Source organism: Xiphias gladius, chromosome 17, assembly GCF_016859285.1.
Source record: "Xiphias gladius isolate SHS-SW01 ecotype Sanya breed wild chromosome 17, ASM1685928v1, whole genome shotgun sequence".
Classification (NCBI taxonomy): domain Eukaryota; kingdom Metazoa; phylum Chordata; class Actinopteri; order Istiophoriformes; family Xiphiidae; genus Xiphias; species Xiphias gladius.
Genome location: NC_053416.1, coordinates 8,741,296 through 8,759,526, shown reverse-complemented (window position 1 = coordinate 8,759,526; position 18,231 = coordinate 8,741,296). Strand labels below are relative to the sequence as shown.

The 18,231-nt window shown below is 43.7% G+C and overlaps 2 protein-coding genes across 4 annotated transcripts; one reads left to right on the top strand and one right to left on the bottom strand.

Moving 5' to 3' along the window:
• Positions 1 to 273: 273 nt before the first annotated feature.
• LOC120802383 (von Willebrand factor A domain-containing protein 7-like) lies at positions 274 to 9,972 on the bottom strand. Of its 3 annotated transcripts, XM_040150135.1 has the most exons (16): positions 9,925 to 9,972; positions 9,020 to 9,210; positions 8,607 to 8,879; positions 8,398 to 8,491; positions 8,181 to 8,315; positions 6,468 to 6,654; positions 6,194 to 6,369; positions 5,861 to 5,973; positions 5,634 to 5,750; positions 4,824 to 5,030; positions 4,607 to 4,739; positions 3,772 to 3,921; positions 2,861 to 2,953; positions 2,502 to 2,776; positions 2,044 to 2,337; positions 274 to 1,850 (listed from the first exon to the last, which is right to left on the bottom strand). In XM_040150135.1, exons 2-16 carry the CDS (start codon positions 9,197 to 9,199, stop codon positions 1,458 to 1,460), a joined length of 2,820 nt encoding a protein of 939 aa, XP_040006069.1. In that variant the 5' UTR covers positions 9,200 to 9,210; positions 9,925 to 9,972; the 3' UTR covers positions 274 to 1,457. The 3 variants fall into 3 exon arrangements, with proteins under 3 accessions (XP_040006069.1, XP_040006068.1, XP_040006070.1); XM_040150134.1 differs by lacking the exon at positions 9,925 to 9,972 and having other exon boundaries at positions 9,020 to 9,318; XM_040150136.1 differs by lacking the exons at positions 9,020 to 9,210; positions 9,925 to 9,972 and having other exon boundaries at positions 8,398 to 8,480; positions 8,607 to 8,862.
• A 3,462-nt stretch (positions 9,973 to 13,434) lies between these two features.
• Positions 13,435 to 16,174, top strand: LOC120802242 (protein ABHD15). The gene is made up of 3 exons (XM_040149832.1): positions 13,435 to 14,249; positions 14,922 to 15,151; positions 15,255 to 16,174. The coding sequence occupies exons 1-3, from the start codon at positions 13,626 to 13,628 to the stop codon at positions 15,994 to 15,996; spliced, it is 1,596 nt and encodes a 531-aa protein (XP_040005766.1). The 5' UTR covers positions 13,435 to 13,625; the 3' UTR covers positions 15,997 to 16,174.
• The last annotated feature ends 2,057 nt before the right edge of the window (positions 16,175 to 18,231 follow it).

Sequence of the window (18,231 nt, the reverse complement as noted above, 5' to 3'; positions counted from 1 at the left end):
AATTTACAGTGTTTGAAAAGGACAGGTATACAAAAGTAGCAAAAATAGGATGCTCCTTTTTTTTGGTTTTGGTAAATTGCATCTTCAAATCCCCCCAAACTACACATAAGTAAAGATGGTTGCACCACCACTAAATGCACACTTCACCATAAAAAGATACACGCCAGAAAAGTGCGCCTCTCAACACACATCAGATGACCGCTGATCAGTTCATTTAAATAAGCCTCTCTGAAAACTTTTCAAAATGTAAATAGTGATAAAAGAAACCAGAGGAAAAATTGTTGAACTTGTCGCCAAACAATAAAAAAAAAAAAAAAAAGTGTTTTTTTAAAAAAAAAAAAAGAAAAAAGTCTGCCATTTCCATCTGTTGTTACAGCATTTCCCAGATCTTTCCTGATGAGAAATTATCACCTGCCATCTAGAGGTGCTGGACACCCCTCACATGTGAGAGGCTACACAGAGACCAGCTGGTCTTTAACCGTCCCAATGAGTGTGCATCCACGCGCATGAGTGGAAACAGACGATGAGCTGGCTGGAGGTCCGGAGCGCAGGCAAAGGACTACTTGCTTCCCATGGGAGCAACTGGTTTTTCCTTGGAGTAGGATTTCTTTTTTTTTAAATTTTAGGATTTAAGTTGGCTTATAAACAAAGAAATACATTCACTGAATAGCAGGCAAAGCACAAAAGCCATTTCCTCTGATTTTTCTAAGGACAAACTACATCTAATAAAAGCAGTAGCTAAACCCCCAGTGATGCAGGCACATGAAAATCCGTTTGTGATTTAAAGCTGCTTTAATTAATTTTGCCACTAGGAGGAAGAGAAACTTAAAAAAAAAACAAAAAAAAAACAACTTGACTTGATTATCACCTTATAAATTTGATATAACAGATTAACTAACAGCTGCCTACTTAAGCTCAATTTGTATTTTCCACAGCCACTTCTTTGCTAAGATTTATTACACATAAATGTTGTCATTCGCCTCAGTACACTAGGGTCTACATGTAGCCCATAGTATGACCGTCTGGATGCAACATGTGAACACGTCTGTGTATTGAGACACCCAGTGTAGTATAAACAGATGTCTGACGTCTCTCTATTACCGGCCGCTGTCTCACCAGAGTAACGTAACACATTGGCTCCCGCTGTCTCACGTGCTTCTTCCCAGTGGGCATGGTGTATCTACTTGCAATGCATTGACACAGACAGTTGGCGGAGTTAGAGAGAGAACGAGAGCGGGAGACTTTTCTCTTCAAGTTAGGCTTGAAAATAATCCAGCCTGAGCCTAACCGGAGCCTGAAGCTTTACAAAAAACAGACAAAAAAAAAAAAACCCATAACAAAACGCCCCAATCCCAACCTGAAACCCTTTGTCAGGACCCATCAGGTTGCAATTCTAGCGTAGAGGGGGGCTCATCAGAGCTTTCCTGAAAACAGTTGTTTGGAGTCACTGAATGTTCCTAGTGGAGGGGATTTAGTACTAGTAGCACCATGCTTAGGAGAAGAAAGAGCGACTGAGTGACTTTGGTGGACAAAGAGATGGCAGCTGGTGAATCTTCCCGGAGGGTGTAGAAACAGGAGCCTACATTACCCACCCGATCCACAACCAGCAGCTCCATATCAGGTGCACAGCAAGATGCACTATAGGACACCAGCGTTATGTTCTCGTTGCCAGCAGCCAGACTGGTGTTCATGGTCCCGTTGCCTTGTCTGAGGCTGACGCGCTCAACGCCCGTCCCTTCAGCCCCATCAGTCACCCGCACGGAGAGCTCCCAGGTGGATAAGCTGCAGTTTTCAGAGCACTTGGACTGCACGCTGAGAATCTGACACACCGGCTGAGTGAAATCGGTCACCTATGAGAAGAAAAAGTAGTTTCGCATCGGCGATTCAGCCAGTAAACACAATGAGGAGCTAGAATGATTGTTCAATGCTTTAGTGCATACAGTCTGCTAGTTTTACATCAGTGAGTTAATGAACAAACATGAACGTAAAGGAACTTATTTTGTAATTTTACTAATAAATGTGATTCTTCAGTGGGAGTATTACCGTGTTAACGATAGAGAAAAGCATCACAACATAGTTGGTGTCTTCGCCCCCCGGAGCCTCGGCCTCAATGGTCAGGGTGACATCGGTACCGGATGGGGTGTTAAGAGGTGCTGAGAGAGTCACTGTACCATTAGTGCTGTTTCCAGTTTCTAGGAATAAACTGGTTGGAGATGTTGAGTCAAAACGTTGGTTGTTGGTGGCTCGGATGGTGAAATTTCCCCCTGTTCCATTGGTCATCACAGAGAAGGGCACAGAGAACGGTGTTCCCGGTACTAAGATGCTGTTTGAATCCGCCTAAATACAAAGAGAATCAGACAAGAGTCCGTGTTTGTAGTGATGAAGTGTTCTTTCAAACTTTTTTACAAGGTGAACATTCAAAGTTTTTGTTGCTGCATATCCTCTCATGTTTGATGTGACATCCCTGTGTAACACAGTGATGGTCTGGGATGGGTACTCACGGTGATAGTGAGATTGGAGGCTCTGAAGTTGATAGGTGACTGCCTTTGGAAGATTATTGATGAAGCCCTGCTGGAGACGCTGCCATTCTGCCCCTTCACCCGCACAACAAACTCCACTGATGGTATCCGGTCAACCTGGACCAAGAACCTGCCACTGCCCTGTGGCTCCACCACCCCTTTAATCTCCTCAGACCCTGCTGATTCAATCAGAGCCACTTCTGTCAGGGTGGCAGAGTCACTCCCGGTCAAAGACACCAGCAGGCTGCCGCTGACACCTTTAAGGGAAAATAAAAAATTCATCAAGTCGGACTTGATGATGTTGGCACATCTTCAAATTCATATTTTAGCATTTCTTTTACCAGCTCTGGGACGTGTGTCAAGGGCATCGAATCCTGTGAACGGACCCTGCGATGCCTCCACGAAGTCAAACAGGAAGTCAATAGGACTCTGGCCTGCAAATAAAAAGTCATCGGGGGGGGGGGGGCTAAGTAAACAAACCATACATTGTTTCCCTTCCTACTCACTACAGCTCTACCTACCTAGTGGTCTTTTTCCCCCCCCCACCAATTCAACATTGCTCAAGTGTATTTACAGCTGTTTATTTTTTGAGATAACAGTTTTGAGACAAAGTGAAGCTGTAGTGGGAGTTACAGAGAACGCTCTTAAACTTGAGCTAACAGAAGTGCACACAATATTGATACGTGATACTTGATACAAATTAAATGGATTACCGCTACTGATAAAATTCAGGTGCAACGGTTATTTTGTGATCATTCATCGACAAAATATCCTGTGATTCTTATTCATTGTAGAGCAGTCAAAGCCTTGTGCAAAGTGTTGGCACTGGACAATTTCAAATTCTGGACGATAATTTAAGGGAACACCAAATTGATTGCAATTGATCCTGAGGGGAACATGAATGTCAGTACGTGGATTTTACCAAAATTTCAAGGATTAAAATTTGGCAATATTCATGTAATGACGTTAAAGGTTGCCGAGGTATTTCTTCTGGTCTTTTACTGGACTGTCTGACGATGCCATCACTAGAGTCAAACCGGTAGCATGGCTAAAAATCGCTGAGAAATTGAGCTGAACAATGAAAGCTAGTGGAACCGGGACCGAACCTGAAGTGGGCTGGTATTGCAAGAGGGAGCTTCTTGGTAATTTCAGCGCAAAGCCTTAAGGTAAGGGACACCTGACACTAACATGGCTCCAACAAACACACGTATTCATTTTGCGCTCAATTTAAATCAATCATTGGAGGTCTCACCTATGACCTTCAGGGTGTAGGGATTAGTCGACGCCATTCTCATTTCCCACAGTCCAACTTCTCTCTTTAGCCGCAGAGTCTTGAAGTTTCCCACTGACTGGGATGCAGTGATCAATGGTCCTGTTGTGTCGGTGCTTTGCTGAGATTCACCTTCAAACAAAAACAGAAATTAGGAGCACGCTGGCAGGACACGGTTACAAGAATGAATGATGTAACATACTGATAATGATGATGTGACATAGAAGTGCTGCATATAGTATTTCTTTAAAAAAAAAAAAAAAAAAATCACTACATTTTCACATTATTTGGACAAGAACATAACTGCAAAGAATTTCTTGTATGAGTGACTGGTAGTTATATCATCACCAGACTGTCTTTCCTATAAACCACGGTCTTCCTTAACGATTTTCTCATTTGTCTTAGAACGAACATTTTGGAAGTTTTTTTTTCTTTTTTTTTCTTTTTCTCCCCCAGCTGCCTTTTTCCTCTTTGCACAAATGTGAGATAAAATAAAAACTCTGAGTAAATGAATGAAATTGATTTTCTGTCCAATGGTAACAGCGATTCCACCCAAATAAAAATGATTTTATTCCAAATTTTACCACTTATAAATGCTGCTTTGTTACATAAAACAGTCAAGCAAATTCAATAAAAGTCGGCAGGTTGTGTAAAATGTGGTGTAGGGGCTCTGGAGAGACTGACAGTGTTCTGCAATTATATTGTGATGACTCAAAATCAACATAATGACGTATTGATGCTACAATAATACACTTAATGCCTTAAGAGTATTAGTGTTCATGAAGAGAAAAGGTTTAATTCCGAGGGGCAGTATTACCTTTGGGGCTGATGAGAGTGAAAGTGACGGCGCGCCCAGTGATGTAAACCGTGAGGTTTATCACCGTTTCATCTACTATAAAAGAGAAATTATCGGCCTTCCCCGGGCTCCTGGCTGCTTGCAGAATGGTCACCTAAGAAATCACATCAAACAGGTGACACGGCTGAGATCTTGGAACTGACAAAACTGACTAGTAGTGGGAAGTTTGTGCTACTACCAGAGAGGAGCTGGAGGACTCTGTAATGATGCTGGTGGCCACGGGGAGCTCACTCTTTGTGACTTCAATAACCTGACCTCCTGAGGCCTGAGCCAGGTCTCTGTACAGCTGGGCGTCCGATGCCGTTATCCCTCTGTGCCGTTGCTGGACGTCGTCACTGCGTCTCCGGCGACTGATCACCGTTGAGTCGGTAATCAGGAAGTTCACCTGGAAAGAAGGAGGTGAATCACAACTAAATCAGAAAGGCTTCAAGTAAGAACTAATGTGAGTAACACACACGCAAAAAAAAAGGTGGGAAAATTAGCAAATATCCATCCCAAATTTCCTAGAGCCCTAATCGATGTCTTTAAATATCTTATTTAAATATCTTATTCGACCAACAGTTCAAAACTCATAGAAGACTGGGAAAACCAGAAAATACTCTCATGTGTGTTTGAAAAGCTGAAACCAAAGAATTTTTCTATCTTTTCTTCTTTTTCTTCAAAAAAAAAACCACTCAAAACAATTAATCGATTTTCAATTGTTGCCAATTAATTTTCTGTCGATTAAATCATTTATTAAATCGACCAGTTTTTGGTTTTTATGTCTTTGCCAGGTTCAGAGGAAGCAAACAGACTCAGGTGTGTATCACAGAAACGGTCCTAAGTCCCGCCCGTAGGCAGATAGGCGCACACCTCCATGCCTGACTCGAGACTAAAGCAACAGCCAAACCACAAACCAGCAGCGTATACATAGGGAATTATCAAAAACACAAAATACATTGAGTTTTTAAACACATGACAAGAAAAGAAAAACACGGTAGATACTGACCACTGTTTGAGTCCGCTCTATGAGTGCGATCACTGTGCTTTTTAGCTGTTTGTCTTTAGCGGGCGCATCCGTGAAGAGGAAGATCTCAGAATTTGAAGGAGCGCCACTTAGAGCCAGCTATAGGAGGAGAAGGGTGTGGGATAGCAGGGATAGTTTTAGTCAGAAATGTTTACACGTCGAGTTTTTTGGGGCAGATTTTGAAGTAGTCTCAAAGACGTCACAGAAACCTGAAGCCCAGAGAGACTCAGTTCCGCCGTATCTCCTCCACCAGTCGCTGATAGCGAATTAATAACGTTCTTAAAGACATTCGGGTCTGTAGTCTTTATCAGCGGCCCGAATTCTGAAGTTCATTGGGAGACAGGAGAAAGAAACATGCTTTTTATTCTTCATCTGCAGCGTATCTGGACGACACGTGAGAGTCTGCCGGCTTACTTCCACTGGGAAGATTTCACAATTTGCAATTTAAAAAAAAAAAAAAAAAAAAAAATCTGACAGAACAAGCATCTTTCCACAAGCAAAGAGATAATATGAGAAATTTTGTAGCATCCTAAAGATCCTACCTGGATCATTAAATGGTACAAGAATGTAAAGTGAGGGCTCATCATCTGTTCCCACGCTATGGTCGATTATAGAGGAAGTGACGGTCCTCACTGCCTCAATGTCGTCGCTCATGCTTCCTGTGGTGTCGATCACAAAGCACAGGGCTTTACTGGAACCTTTGGAGATTCCCATCATCCTGAGGGATGCAGAGAGATGGATAAAACTAAGAGATTAAAAAAAAAAAAAACTCTGATCAACGGCACATAACTGAAACATGCAGAATGGCTTTCATACTGGAGGAATGGCCTATCACCGGCAGCCGCTCGAAGGTCCTCTAGTAGCTCACTGGTTGCAGTTATCGCCACATTTGCTGCCTCAGCGTGGAGATGTCCGTGACTGGAATCAAAAGTGTCTTTGTTGATCCCACCTTTAGGCTCGATGGTACTTGTTTGATCTACTGCTCCTCCGTGGCTGCATTTCCCTGTTCAACAAAGAGCACGAAAGAAAAAAAAAAATGACACTCTTCTGGGTTTTTACAATAGTATCAGGCTTTTCTGAGGCCAGACCTACTGGTTCATAATCTTCTACATCTATAGACCATCGTGTGCAACTCCTTTTAACTTTAGATATCGTTCGACAGTTGAAAATTGGAAAATGTCTCCGAGGCGGAAAACACAACAAGGGGAAAAGGTCACTTAAGCGGATGCAACAACAGAGGAGCGGAAGCAAAGTGTTAACAGAAAACTTTAACAAAAGTTCAGGATGCAGATATTTTCCGCTGCAGCAGTGTGAATGAACAGAGACCAGATCTTTGTTTATTAAGGGAAATAAATAACTATATAGCACTGATTTCATTATCATCGCTACTATGAGCCATTGCCATCACTGTTCTGTACCTGTGACAGAAGTCATAATGGGTCAAGTCAGTTTTTAGCTAGAATTAAAAAAAAAAGGTAATATTGTCAATGTATTTGTTACATGGTCACATCTTTGAACAAACCAGCATCCAATTACCTTGTAGGCAATCTAAAACTGAACTGAAGTGAACACGGATCAAATGAAAAGCCCCAGTAAAAAGCAAGTAAGTGGAGCTTGAGTCGGGAATGTCTTGTCCAATCCCTAATTTGTTGGCTTTGCACTGGAACTGGAAGCCCCACGGAAGCTGAAACCTGTAACTTTCCACACAACAGACTGATCCTGCAGGAAATGCGACACCCAGTTGTTGTGAAAGGCGGCGGTATTTACATCCGCGTTTATCTGAATCAAGCCTTTACGAATTTCACGAAGTGTACTGTGTGCGACTGGGCGTACGCTGTTGATCTTGTTACGATAAATCAGGTTTTAAAAAGGTTGTGCGCGTTTTTGTCAGTGAATAATATATTTGCACTGATGCTAGTAGGACATACTGCTGTGTACAATGCCCTTCAAACGCACATACGCCGCCATATGTGTTTTAGGTTAAAGAAAGTGTACCTGAAGCGTTGTTAAAAGGATATACTATGTACTGTCATGATACTAAGATACTATATTGTAATTTGTGTATATGGGGTCATTTTACAGCATCTTTGTGGTTGACAACAGAAGGATTGGTTTCATTTGTGACAGTTCATCTAAAATGCATCAAGGATCAAACCGATACTTTATAAAGTGAGCATATATTTTGTGTGTAAAACCTTGATCTAACTATAGGTGTCAGATAAATGTAGCGGATTAGGAAGTACAGTGTTTCCCACCTGAAGTGTGGTGGAGTTAAAGTAGTCGTAGTAGTAGTAGTAGTATAAATTAGAGGAAAATGGAAATAGTCAAGTAAACAAAGTACAAATTACCATGAAGTTATACAACCAGTGGTCCACTGGTCAACTACCATGAAATACAAATCTTACCATAAACTACAAATCTCAGGTAAAACCCCAAGAATGTATCTGTATGTTCATGTGAACCTTCTTGTGGCAGGGTGAGAAAAAAAAAAAAAACGCTGTGGTATTAGTGGCAGAATGAATTATTTACTTTTTGGCTTGGTTGAGAGAAAAGGTACGACGCCAAAATACCCGGAGGTCAGTACCCTCTCCTCGATGACATCCTCCAAAATGTTGCCGCGGCAGTCGTCTCCGTCGCAGCTGCGGCAGGTCGCCCTGCCTTCGTCTGGGGAAAAAGTTGGGGTCAGCGAGATCAATGGCAACGGGTGGGGGTTCGACTCGGGCGTCGCAGCGCGCCATGCCTTTACCTGCCATGTTGCCGAGGTGGGCGTCCGGCCTGATCAAACCGGGGTTGGGGACCGTGTTCCCCAGCTCCACCCAGTTGCTGTGGCTGTAGAAGTCCTTCGGGGGTGGTGGGGAGAGGGTGCGGGCAAGGAGCGCATCACATTTCGTTGACTCTAAAGCCGTTGGAAACCGAACAAACAATGCTTTTGAAAAAAAAAAAGGTGACAAATACCTGTAAAGGATGCAAAATCTCTCCCAGCTTCTGCCTCGCCGCCTCAAAGTTCCCCGCCTTGTTGCTCGCCTTGACGACCCCGATTCCCTCCGTGATGATTCTCCTGCCTTGGACAAACATTTCGTCGTCGAAGTGGAAGCTCGCATTCAGGGCATGGCGGATGTCCACCCGTATGTTGCGTAGCGTGATGGACGTGATGGCGTGGCCGAAACTCTTCGCCGACTTCGGGGCGTCGCAGGCGGCGGCGACGGCCTGGGCAGTGAAGGGCCGTGCCTGGACGCGCGCAAACGCACGCGCGCAAACACACACACACACACACACACACACACACACAAAGTCAAATCATACCAACACTGCTAAGGGCGATGCGCTCGTTTCTAGTGACAGTAGCTTCACCGGGGTGAAACTCTTACCGGGGAGGTGAAGCCCGCCCCGTCGGCGTGAGCCAGAGCGCGGCACGCCCGCACCGCGGTGTCTAGGATCGCGCTCTCGGTGATTTCCAGGTGGTTCAGGGACTTCCCGGGCAGTATTCCGAAGCCGTGAGCTCCGGTGGGCAGGAGCAGGAGACACCACACGGCCAACCCCGAGGACATCACTCCGGAGCCTGGGGATAAGAGACACACATCCGCGGAGGTTAATTTCCCCCCCTCAGCGGGCCACGGGCCACAGTCTTCCCTCATTCCTTCATTCATTCCCAGGGGTGTGTCCCAGGTCACGGATGCTGCTCTGGACATCGTTCCTTCTTTTATTTTTGTGGCCGAGAGAGTCGGAGCGGAACGGGCCGTTGTCAGCAAGCGGCAAGAATGACTCCGTAACTCCGATCAGAAAACCACTGGTCAGCATTTACTAATACACTATAATACCCAGCGGTGTTGTGCACCTCAAACTCTAAGTACGAAAAACAAAAAGGTAACGATTTACATTCCAATGACACAAACATTATTAGAACCAACTCAAACCTCATTACAACCAACCACTTTATATAACAAACTGTTCCACTCAAGCTCTAGTTCTCAGCCTCTTTCTTTCTATATAAACACACTAATTGATTTTTAATCGAGCCATCCATTCGCATTGAAATCTCTAATTCAGGCATGAGCACTTAAAAAAAACAAAAAAAAGGAATTTATTTCTGCCCTAAACATTTCAAAGGAATCTTAACTTTATTTATTGTGGTGATAACTTACTGAAAGTCTTCCAAATTAAAAAACAAAACCAAAAAAGAGGTCTATATGGTCGACTTAATGTAATAGACATCCGAGGTTGCCTATATTTTCTTCAGGCACCGCTTGTGATTATGAGTTAGAAGGACACTTACTGTGGGCTGAGGTCTTGACGCTGTCCCGCACACCGTGTCGTCGTTGTGTCAACACCTGCCCCACAGTGCCCCAGAGACAGGGCGGGGCCACGGAGGACCCGCTCGACCTGCTGCCCTCGGTGCGGTCCCATTCTCTAAACGGGAGCCACCGACGCCGGCGGCGCGTCCGTGTCGGTTCGGTCTCGCGAGGGGCACGAGACCGCCGGGGATGTCTCGCCCCGAGGGGGTTAGACGTTGCGTTTATTTCAGAGGTCACTGTTTAAGTTGAACGTGTGATAATCTAGGTGACTTCTGCTAAAGCTGCATCTCCAGATCACCCCCACAATCACTGGCTAAACCAACATTGTAATAAACAGTAATCATCAGGTGTGGACTTCGATTTCCTTTACTCTCACTGAATAAATGGAACAAACCTGCTGGTCGCCGGCTTTTTCTTTTGGATGTTGCGTTGTGTGTGTTGTGTGTGTTGTGTGTGTTCTGTGATTGCGTGGACGGGGGGGAAATCCACTCCATCCGTGTGACCTGATATTCGCATCGAAGCGGTGGGGTACATCTTGCTGCCTTGCTTCTCCTACAAGCTGCGGGGATTATTCGGGGTCAAGGGCCAAAGCGTCTCAGTGACCTCTCTCTCTCTCTCTCTCTGAGTTCGGCGAGGCTCCTTCTTTCCGCCACTAGGTGGCGCTCCACTGATGCTGCTCGGCTGTTCGGGATCAGGAAGGGGGGGGGGGCGCCCTTATCCTCTGCTGCGGCCACTGCACGTACAGTGACTAGCGTTTGTTTCCTCCTTCCACATGTGGGTCTCCCTCATTCTTGTGTCACGCGTTGGTGACTGAAGCTGGAAATACAGGCTTTCATTATAAACTCAGACAGGTTTAGTGAACAGTATTGATTTGGTACCGGTTGGTCACTTTTTGTTATGTTTTTTTTTTTACATTTGAACCACAGTGGGCATAACTTTTTTCTCAGCTTTATTGTCTTACCCGTGCTTTTGTTTCATATTATGTTTTTTATTGTGTATTTTTACTATTGTTTTTTTGTTTTTGTTTTTTTAAATCATGTGTGTAGGAAGCAAGCCCCGGATGTGGATATGATTTTAAATGATAAAATAAATGTAATCGTTAAAACACCGCCACCATTACACGAGCTGATATCAGCAGTAGTACCCACAATATGAATGAATGATCCCTGATTGAAGTATCCCAGTGAGCTGACATGTTCACTTGGCCTATGCCTTCGCCAAATCACACACAACCCCGTTAAGCTATGAAAGCAAGTTTTACAATGGAATCAAATAACCTGTAATACATGAAGCACATCTGGTTTAAAATACAGAGAGAACAATTTTGATAGTTATTTTTTTTTCATAGATCATGAAAAACTGTTTCTAATGTAATGACTGTATATGATGTCTTTTTAAAATGCAATGGTGTTGTCATACCATCCCACGTCTGACTGGGGGAAAAGTCTTCCAGCTTAATCAATGAACAAATCATCATGGACCCCATATGAGGGAGGAAAAAAAATAAAAAAAAAGGTCCCAATTATTTGTTTATTAGCGGCATCTCAAAAGGAATATTATGTACCAGTCCTTGCACCAAATATAGATGACATTTCTGCCTGCTGTATTCCACAGGTGGTTTGAGCTCACCTCTTCGGCTCCGTGTGGGAGTTTGTAGTAGAGAAACAACAACAAATCAGCTCAGGCAAAATTGAATGTAATTAGTGGAATGCAATTAATAGATTATTTGAAATTCTAACACACGGCCGTTAGTAGCATTGCACTGGTGGTGGGTGCATACCTGTTGTTTGACATTATGCATGTTATTCTATTTAGTGGTGCGAGGTTCCCTGGATTGATTTTTTTGAAAACATTGCTGAAACAACATTTACAACAGTTCAGCACGACAGCATGAAATGCTGAACACTGGCAGAAGGAGACCGTTTGATGCAGAGTTTTAAGGCGAACTCCGAGACTGACATCAGGAAGGTCATTTCCAAAAAGTGACTGGTTAAAGCCTGGATCCCCACCGGCCACTTTTGAAACGCATCGGGATTTCACTGCTAATTTCACAACACGGGGTGTGAGTTAATGGTACACACAGTTGTACGTACCCTCGACAGCAATTAACTGTCTTTCAGAACATTAAAAAGGTCATCCTGAATTTGACCCTGACCTCTGACCCTTCGTAGCGACTACATCGAAAAAGGAATTCCCGAGTCAGAGGTTTAAACCTCTGTGGCGCACCGACCGCTGCGTTAAATCTCGACATTTATCAAGCGGTTCGGTCAGTGTTATCGGTTCATCTGCTAAGACATTACGTTCCCTTTGGCCTGTGCACGTCCATGCTCAGAATATTCTGTGCGGGAGAAACAAGATTCATGAAAGTGATAGCAGTTGGTATGTCGTCTGGACGACATCTTCACGTTTCTGATAGTCACATACTGTCACTTAGATGGGGCTGAGGGCAAAACAGAAACACGCCCCGGCACTAATCACATCAGACACTTGCGGGTAGGTAACATGCTGCTTTACTGCTCTGTTAAAAAAAAAAAAAAAAAAAAAGCAAACCACAGAGCTCTCTGCTGCGTCTGCCTGAACTCTTTCCCTTTCATTTCTCACAATTGTGTTGTGAGAGAAACCGGTTTTTGCAGACCATGGTATGTGCTACGGTGCAATAAAAAGGACTGATAGAGCACTCATGTGATCTTTTCATTATAAAATACTTCTGAAATTTCCGGATTCGCCATGGAAGGTGAAGGAGCAGATATAATTTTAAGAATTTGTTTAATGAGGTAATCGAACATTTTGTGGAAAAACCATATCAGACACAAATTATTATTCTAGGCAGGATATTTTTGTATGACTTATCACATGCCTGGAGAGGATTTTTAACAGATCTTGAACTGGAAATCACTTCTCTCCGGATTGTATCGTCACGGAGAAAGGGCCACAGGAAAGAAGCATCTCTGTCCACCACACAAAGCTCAGATTACAAGCGGATTGATGTTGATAAAACATGCAATTGATTGTACTAATCATCTGTAACAAGTCATTTCTACTATCTTCTTCATCCTAATTTGAAAATCCCCCCCTGACTTTATCCCCTTTTAACCAACTTGAAATGGGGATGAAAATACAATATCAGTTTAAGAACTCCTTATAGAGCTGGGGCCACCATAAAACCATCGCAGTACTGATGGCAGGACTGCTGTATCAACAATCCAAAAAATATTTGCAGCTAAACTGGGGTAAGAGTGCAAAAGAAATAACGAGGGGCAAGGTCAAAGACTGTAATCACAGTCACGTTAACGGGACAGATTTATGTGGCCTGTGTTTGCTCAGCGTCTGCAGGAGCTTGTGCGTGCAGTAAATGATTTATGGAGGGAGGAGAAAAAGCAGCTGAGAGACAACAGTTTACATGACACAGTCTTTCCTCTAGTTCACTTTTTTTGTGTGTTTTCTTTGCCTGTCACTGAAGATTTCTTTTTTTTTTTTTTAATTCTGTTTTAACAAACTGCAGAAAACAAGACAACTATGCAGAACATCTGTCAACTTATCAGGCCAGACCTTCACACTGGTGCATGAAGCAACAAGTCGGGAGTTTGGAAAACATGGGGGTCAAAGGTGACTGAGGAAATCATAGCAAAACATCCCCAGAGAAAACACTGGACTTTGTGTTAAACTAGGATCCTTTTTACCGATGGCATCATTTGTATGGGAGTGTTTTTTCTGTTTGCTCCCATCCTTGTTACTTTTCCTGTCGTGTCTGGCTCTCCGCTGGCCCGGAGCACGCTGCTGGACAAAGCCGGCTGTCCGGGGGGCTGCGGGACCCAGGCTCATCTGCAAGCCCACTGCGCTGTCCAAGTACCTGCTCCGGCACTGTGGCTCTCTGGCCAGGCCGAGACTGGCCGCCTGGCCCAGGGGAGACCCCCACCTCCAGACTCTGTGCAGCCTGCTGTGTGGACAACTCGGAGACTCGATACAGTTTACCAGAGAAAATCTGTTGCTGAGAGACGGGGGAATTGTAGCCGTGGACTGGGCTGTGGGGACAGGATTGGGCGAGGCAGCTGGGAGGAAGAGGTGGGAGGGGAGGAAGGAGCATCAGTCAGGGGGAAAGACGCTGGGCTGCCTCGCCTCGACGCCTCCTGTCCTCCTGCTCATCCCTCAATCCTGGGGAGGGATGACCCCCCACTTGAAGGCGCTGTGCCATCAGGCCATGCGCCAGGGCTTTTATGTGGTGGTGTTTCACCCTCGAGGCACAGCGGGGTGCCCGCTGACCACAGCTCGACTGACTGAGTTTGGAGACCCAGCTGATCTTGAGCAGGTATAGAAAGAAAACTGTGTTTTGATTTACACCAGATGGAAGCTGTACATTTTTTTTTTTTTTTTTTTTTTAAAAGTCATGTTATAATTAGGTGAAAGTATTGTGTATGTGTGTGTGTGTGTGTGTGTGTGTATGTGCTGAAAGTTAGTAAATTAATTGATGGACAGAAAATGAAGAGCCAACAATTCCAATTTAATCATTTTAAGAAATGTATTTCTCAAAAATGTCCAATATTTAATGGTCTAGCTCCATCTTTAGAATCTCATTTTAGAGTGTTAGCAGGCTAACATTTAGTTAATTATCACTAAACATAAGTACAGATGAGGCTGATGGGAAGGTCTATAGTGTTGCAGGTATTCAGTCATAAACCCAAATATTGGAAGAACTGAAATTTCGATCTGATGATGGCGCTAGATGAAAAGTTAAGGGATCACCAGGATCAGCATTAGGATTCATCCTAATGATGAATTGGTACAGACCATGAATGTCTGTACGGAATTTCATGGTAACCCATCCAATAGTTGAAATATGACGACAACGACTTTGGTGTTCCCCCGATTTGGCTTTTAGTGACACGTCTTGACAGTCTGAACCAAAGTGATTCAATGATTTTTTTTTGTTTTTAATTTTTTACCTGACCCTGACGATGTCTTCGACGTCTTCTATTTTCAGGCGGTGGCTTATGTCCACAGCCGCCACCCATCCTCTGGGCTTTTCGCAGTGAGTGAGGGTTCAGGCTCAGGGATGCTTCTTTCCTACTTGGGGGAGTGTGGATCAGGTACATACCTGACAGCGGCCGCAGCCATCTCACCCGTGCTTCTGGGCCAACTCTGGTTTGAAACAGCCATGCCTCCTATTTATCATTGGGGGGCGCTGTATCATCGGAAACTGCAGCTCAGTAGGTAAGACAGCTTATACGAAATGAAAACGTATTCATAGTAGTTACAACACTGATATGAATGCAATCATAAAAACTTTGTTTTTTTCACTTGGCTCTGGTGTAAGATACGCAAATTCCTTCGGTGCAGTCCTGGACGTGGATCGGGCCCTCGGCTCTTCCTCCCTCAGAGACTTTGAGAAATCTCTTTTCTGCTCCTCAGCCCAGCTTCAGCCGAGAGCTTCTAGACCTCCAATCATCTCTCCAAACTCTGGACTGAGCACAGGAGCTCATTCCCCGCGGGGCCTGGCACCCTCAGTGGCCTGGGCACTGGGCGAGAGGGCCTACCCGGCCAAGGACTGGGACAGCTACTGGGAGAGGAACGAGCCACTGAGAGATGCAGATGAGGTGGCTGTCCCCGTGCTCTGTATCTGCAGCCGTGACGACCCTCTCCTCCCGCCTGCCTCCACTTTGCCCACCCCCCTTTTCCAGAGCAATCCTTATTTCCTTCTGGTGTTGACAGACAAAGGAGGGCACTGCGGATTCAGTCTGGAAGGCCGAGAAGAGATGGAGGGAGGGAGGACTGATAATGAGGAGGTGGAGGGAGGTAGCTGGAGCCATATTGCAGTTCTGGAGTACTTCAGGGTGGTGGCTGATTTCCTAAAAGGAAGGGAGAGGGATCGGGCAGGCTGGGTTGGTCCACCAGGAGAATATAGTCAGGCTGGGCACAGGAACAGGAGCAGCAACATGGCCCCTCCTCGCAGGCGGAGAGCCACCATGATGAGGAGACCAAGACCACAGGCACCTGGACAGAGCAGTATGGATGCAGAAGAAGGGAACTTCACCTGGAGGAGGTCCTATACACGCTGAGGAGAAAGAGATGGTGGAGGATGGGCTCTGCAGAGAAAGACTGTATTGACTTCGGACAGTGTTTGAGGTTTTGGGTTCAGTCCTTCACACATCTGGAAAAGAAAATCAGCTAAATAAGGGCAGTGGACAGCTGTCGGAAATTGGACATTTTGGACATTTTTTGAGTGCAGAAAAAAAAAAAAAATCGTATTAAAATATATGTTTTTCTACACCGAGTCAAATTAGTCAAGTTGATCAAGAGGACACATGGTCACCGGTGATCAATGGTGATCTGGAAACTTATTGTTACTTGTTAAAGCAGCATGTTTTCAGGCAATGTTGCTCCTAGCTGCTTTGAGAAAACCTGCTGTGCACAAAAGAGAGGTGATGCAAATTAAACAGTCAGTTTGAAGTCAAATATGTCCTTCTTTTTGGATAGGCCTCAAACAAAAGTGTAGCTTTTTTAATAATTAAAAATTGCCTTATAATATCTCAGGCATTTCTGACAAACAGTATAAAGAATCAAATAATTAGGCTAAAGTTAAGGGTTTTTGGAAGCTTTAAATACTTTTACTTTGTCGTGCTCCTCACAAACAAAACACCATTAGGACAAAGAAATATTAAAATTACTTTATTACAGATGATTCTTTATCCAGTAGCCCTCTTCCAACAAAAAATAGTAATTACAAACAAAATATTACATTTATCCCCTAAACTTTGTTTCTGAATTTCTTTTATACATTTTAAATCACTTTGTCATCTGTAAGGAATAGCTTTTCTCTTCTGCTATGCAACATTCAGATTTTTGCACAATCTATACAATTTAATACAGTTTAATACAGGTCTCTGGACCAGGGAGAATAAAACAGCAAGTTCCACCAAATGACAGGAGAGATAAAAGGAATACTGATAAACAGACTGTACAGAGACATGACCCTGCCTCCCACCTACTCTCAGCCAATGGCAGCCATCCCTCAGCACACAGGGGGGGGATCACAGCAGACTCTTTTTTTCTGGTCAATCACTTGTGCAATCAGTGCAACTGATCCAGTTCAGAGTGACCAAGGTCTAAAGCTAGACTCTGCCCCAACTACCTCAAAAACACCTGGGAGTCCTAGTAAACACAATAGAAGGTCTAAAAATCTGCCACTCTTTTGGCCCTCTGCAGACACCGTATGGAAAATAAAATGACCCTTTCTGGTATTAAAGGAAATAAAACGCTACAAATCTGAAAAAAAAGGGTGATAAAATATGTTGGGTACAATGGCATACTGGCTGAAGAGATGTGGGACCACCACATTCTGTTTCTTTCTGTTTTTAGAACTGAGCCATGAAAAACAACAGTTCTATAAGTTCTGAGTTCAGGGTGGTAAGATTTTAAAAAAGGCAAATACTTAAGTGCAGTGTGAAAATGCTTTGTGTATAACCAGAACAAAAGAGGGCGCACCTTTCATAAATCAGACATAAAGTCCAAATATCATCAGTGGACCCCACGACACCTAAGAGTAACCCTTTTGTAAATATCAAACAACAAATATATTTTCACTGTCTTGTGCAAGAATTTGCAAACAATTTCAGGTTGTGGAGTGCACTAAATATTGTTTATGCAGCCAAGTATTTCAGGATTCAGCAGCATTTCAGATTTTATAGATTTTTGAAGGACAATTCTTTCTATGTGATTATATCCTTGACTTTAGGGCAGTGAGTCTTCTAAAAACCATGAAAAACCTAAATGGGCAAGTTGAGTCTTCTATATTGGGAATCATTATGTCAGTAAAATATAGCCTATGCTAAAGCAACGGCTACACCTAACTAGATTTCAAATTATGTGCAAAATCCTCCTCATTCAGCATTAAACAAGATGCTGCCATTTACTCAAGGCAATCTGACCTGGAGTTGTGTTGTTATCGTTCACAACAGAATATCTGTAACAAGTTTCAGAACTCGCGGCTGCAAGTAAGACAGTGAAAACCCGGCGGCTGTAAAACATTTGAATACCGCCGGCCTAAAACCACATCACTGTGTCCGCATCACAACAAGTTAATTTGTCTTTGATTTGTCAATTAGATTTTCCATATTTTCAAATTCAAAATATACAATATTAACAGGTTTCCTGTACATTCCACCTCTGAAAATCATATAATGCATAATCTCTGCATTTCACAATAAGACTTCCAACTTTATCTCCATTTCTCTATAATCCTTCTTTTTTATAGATTTATGTAATAATACACATATTATTCAGAATATTGTGTG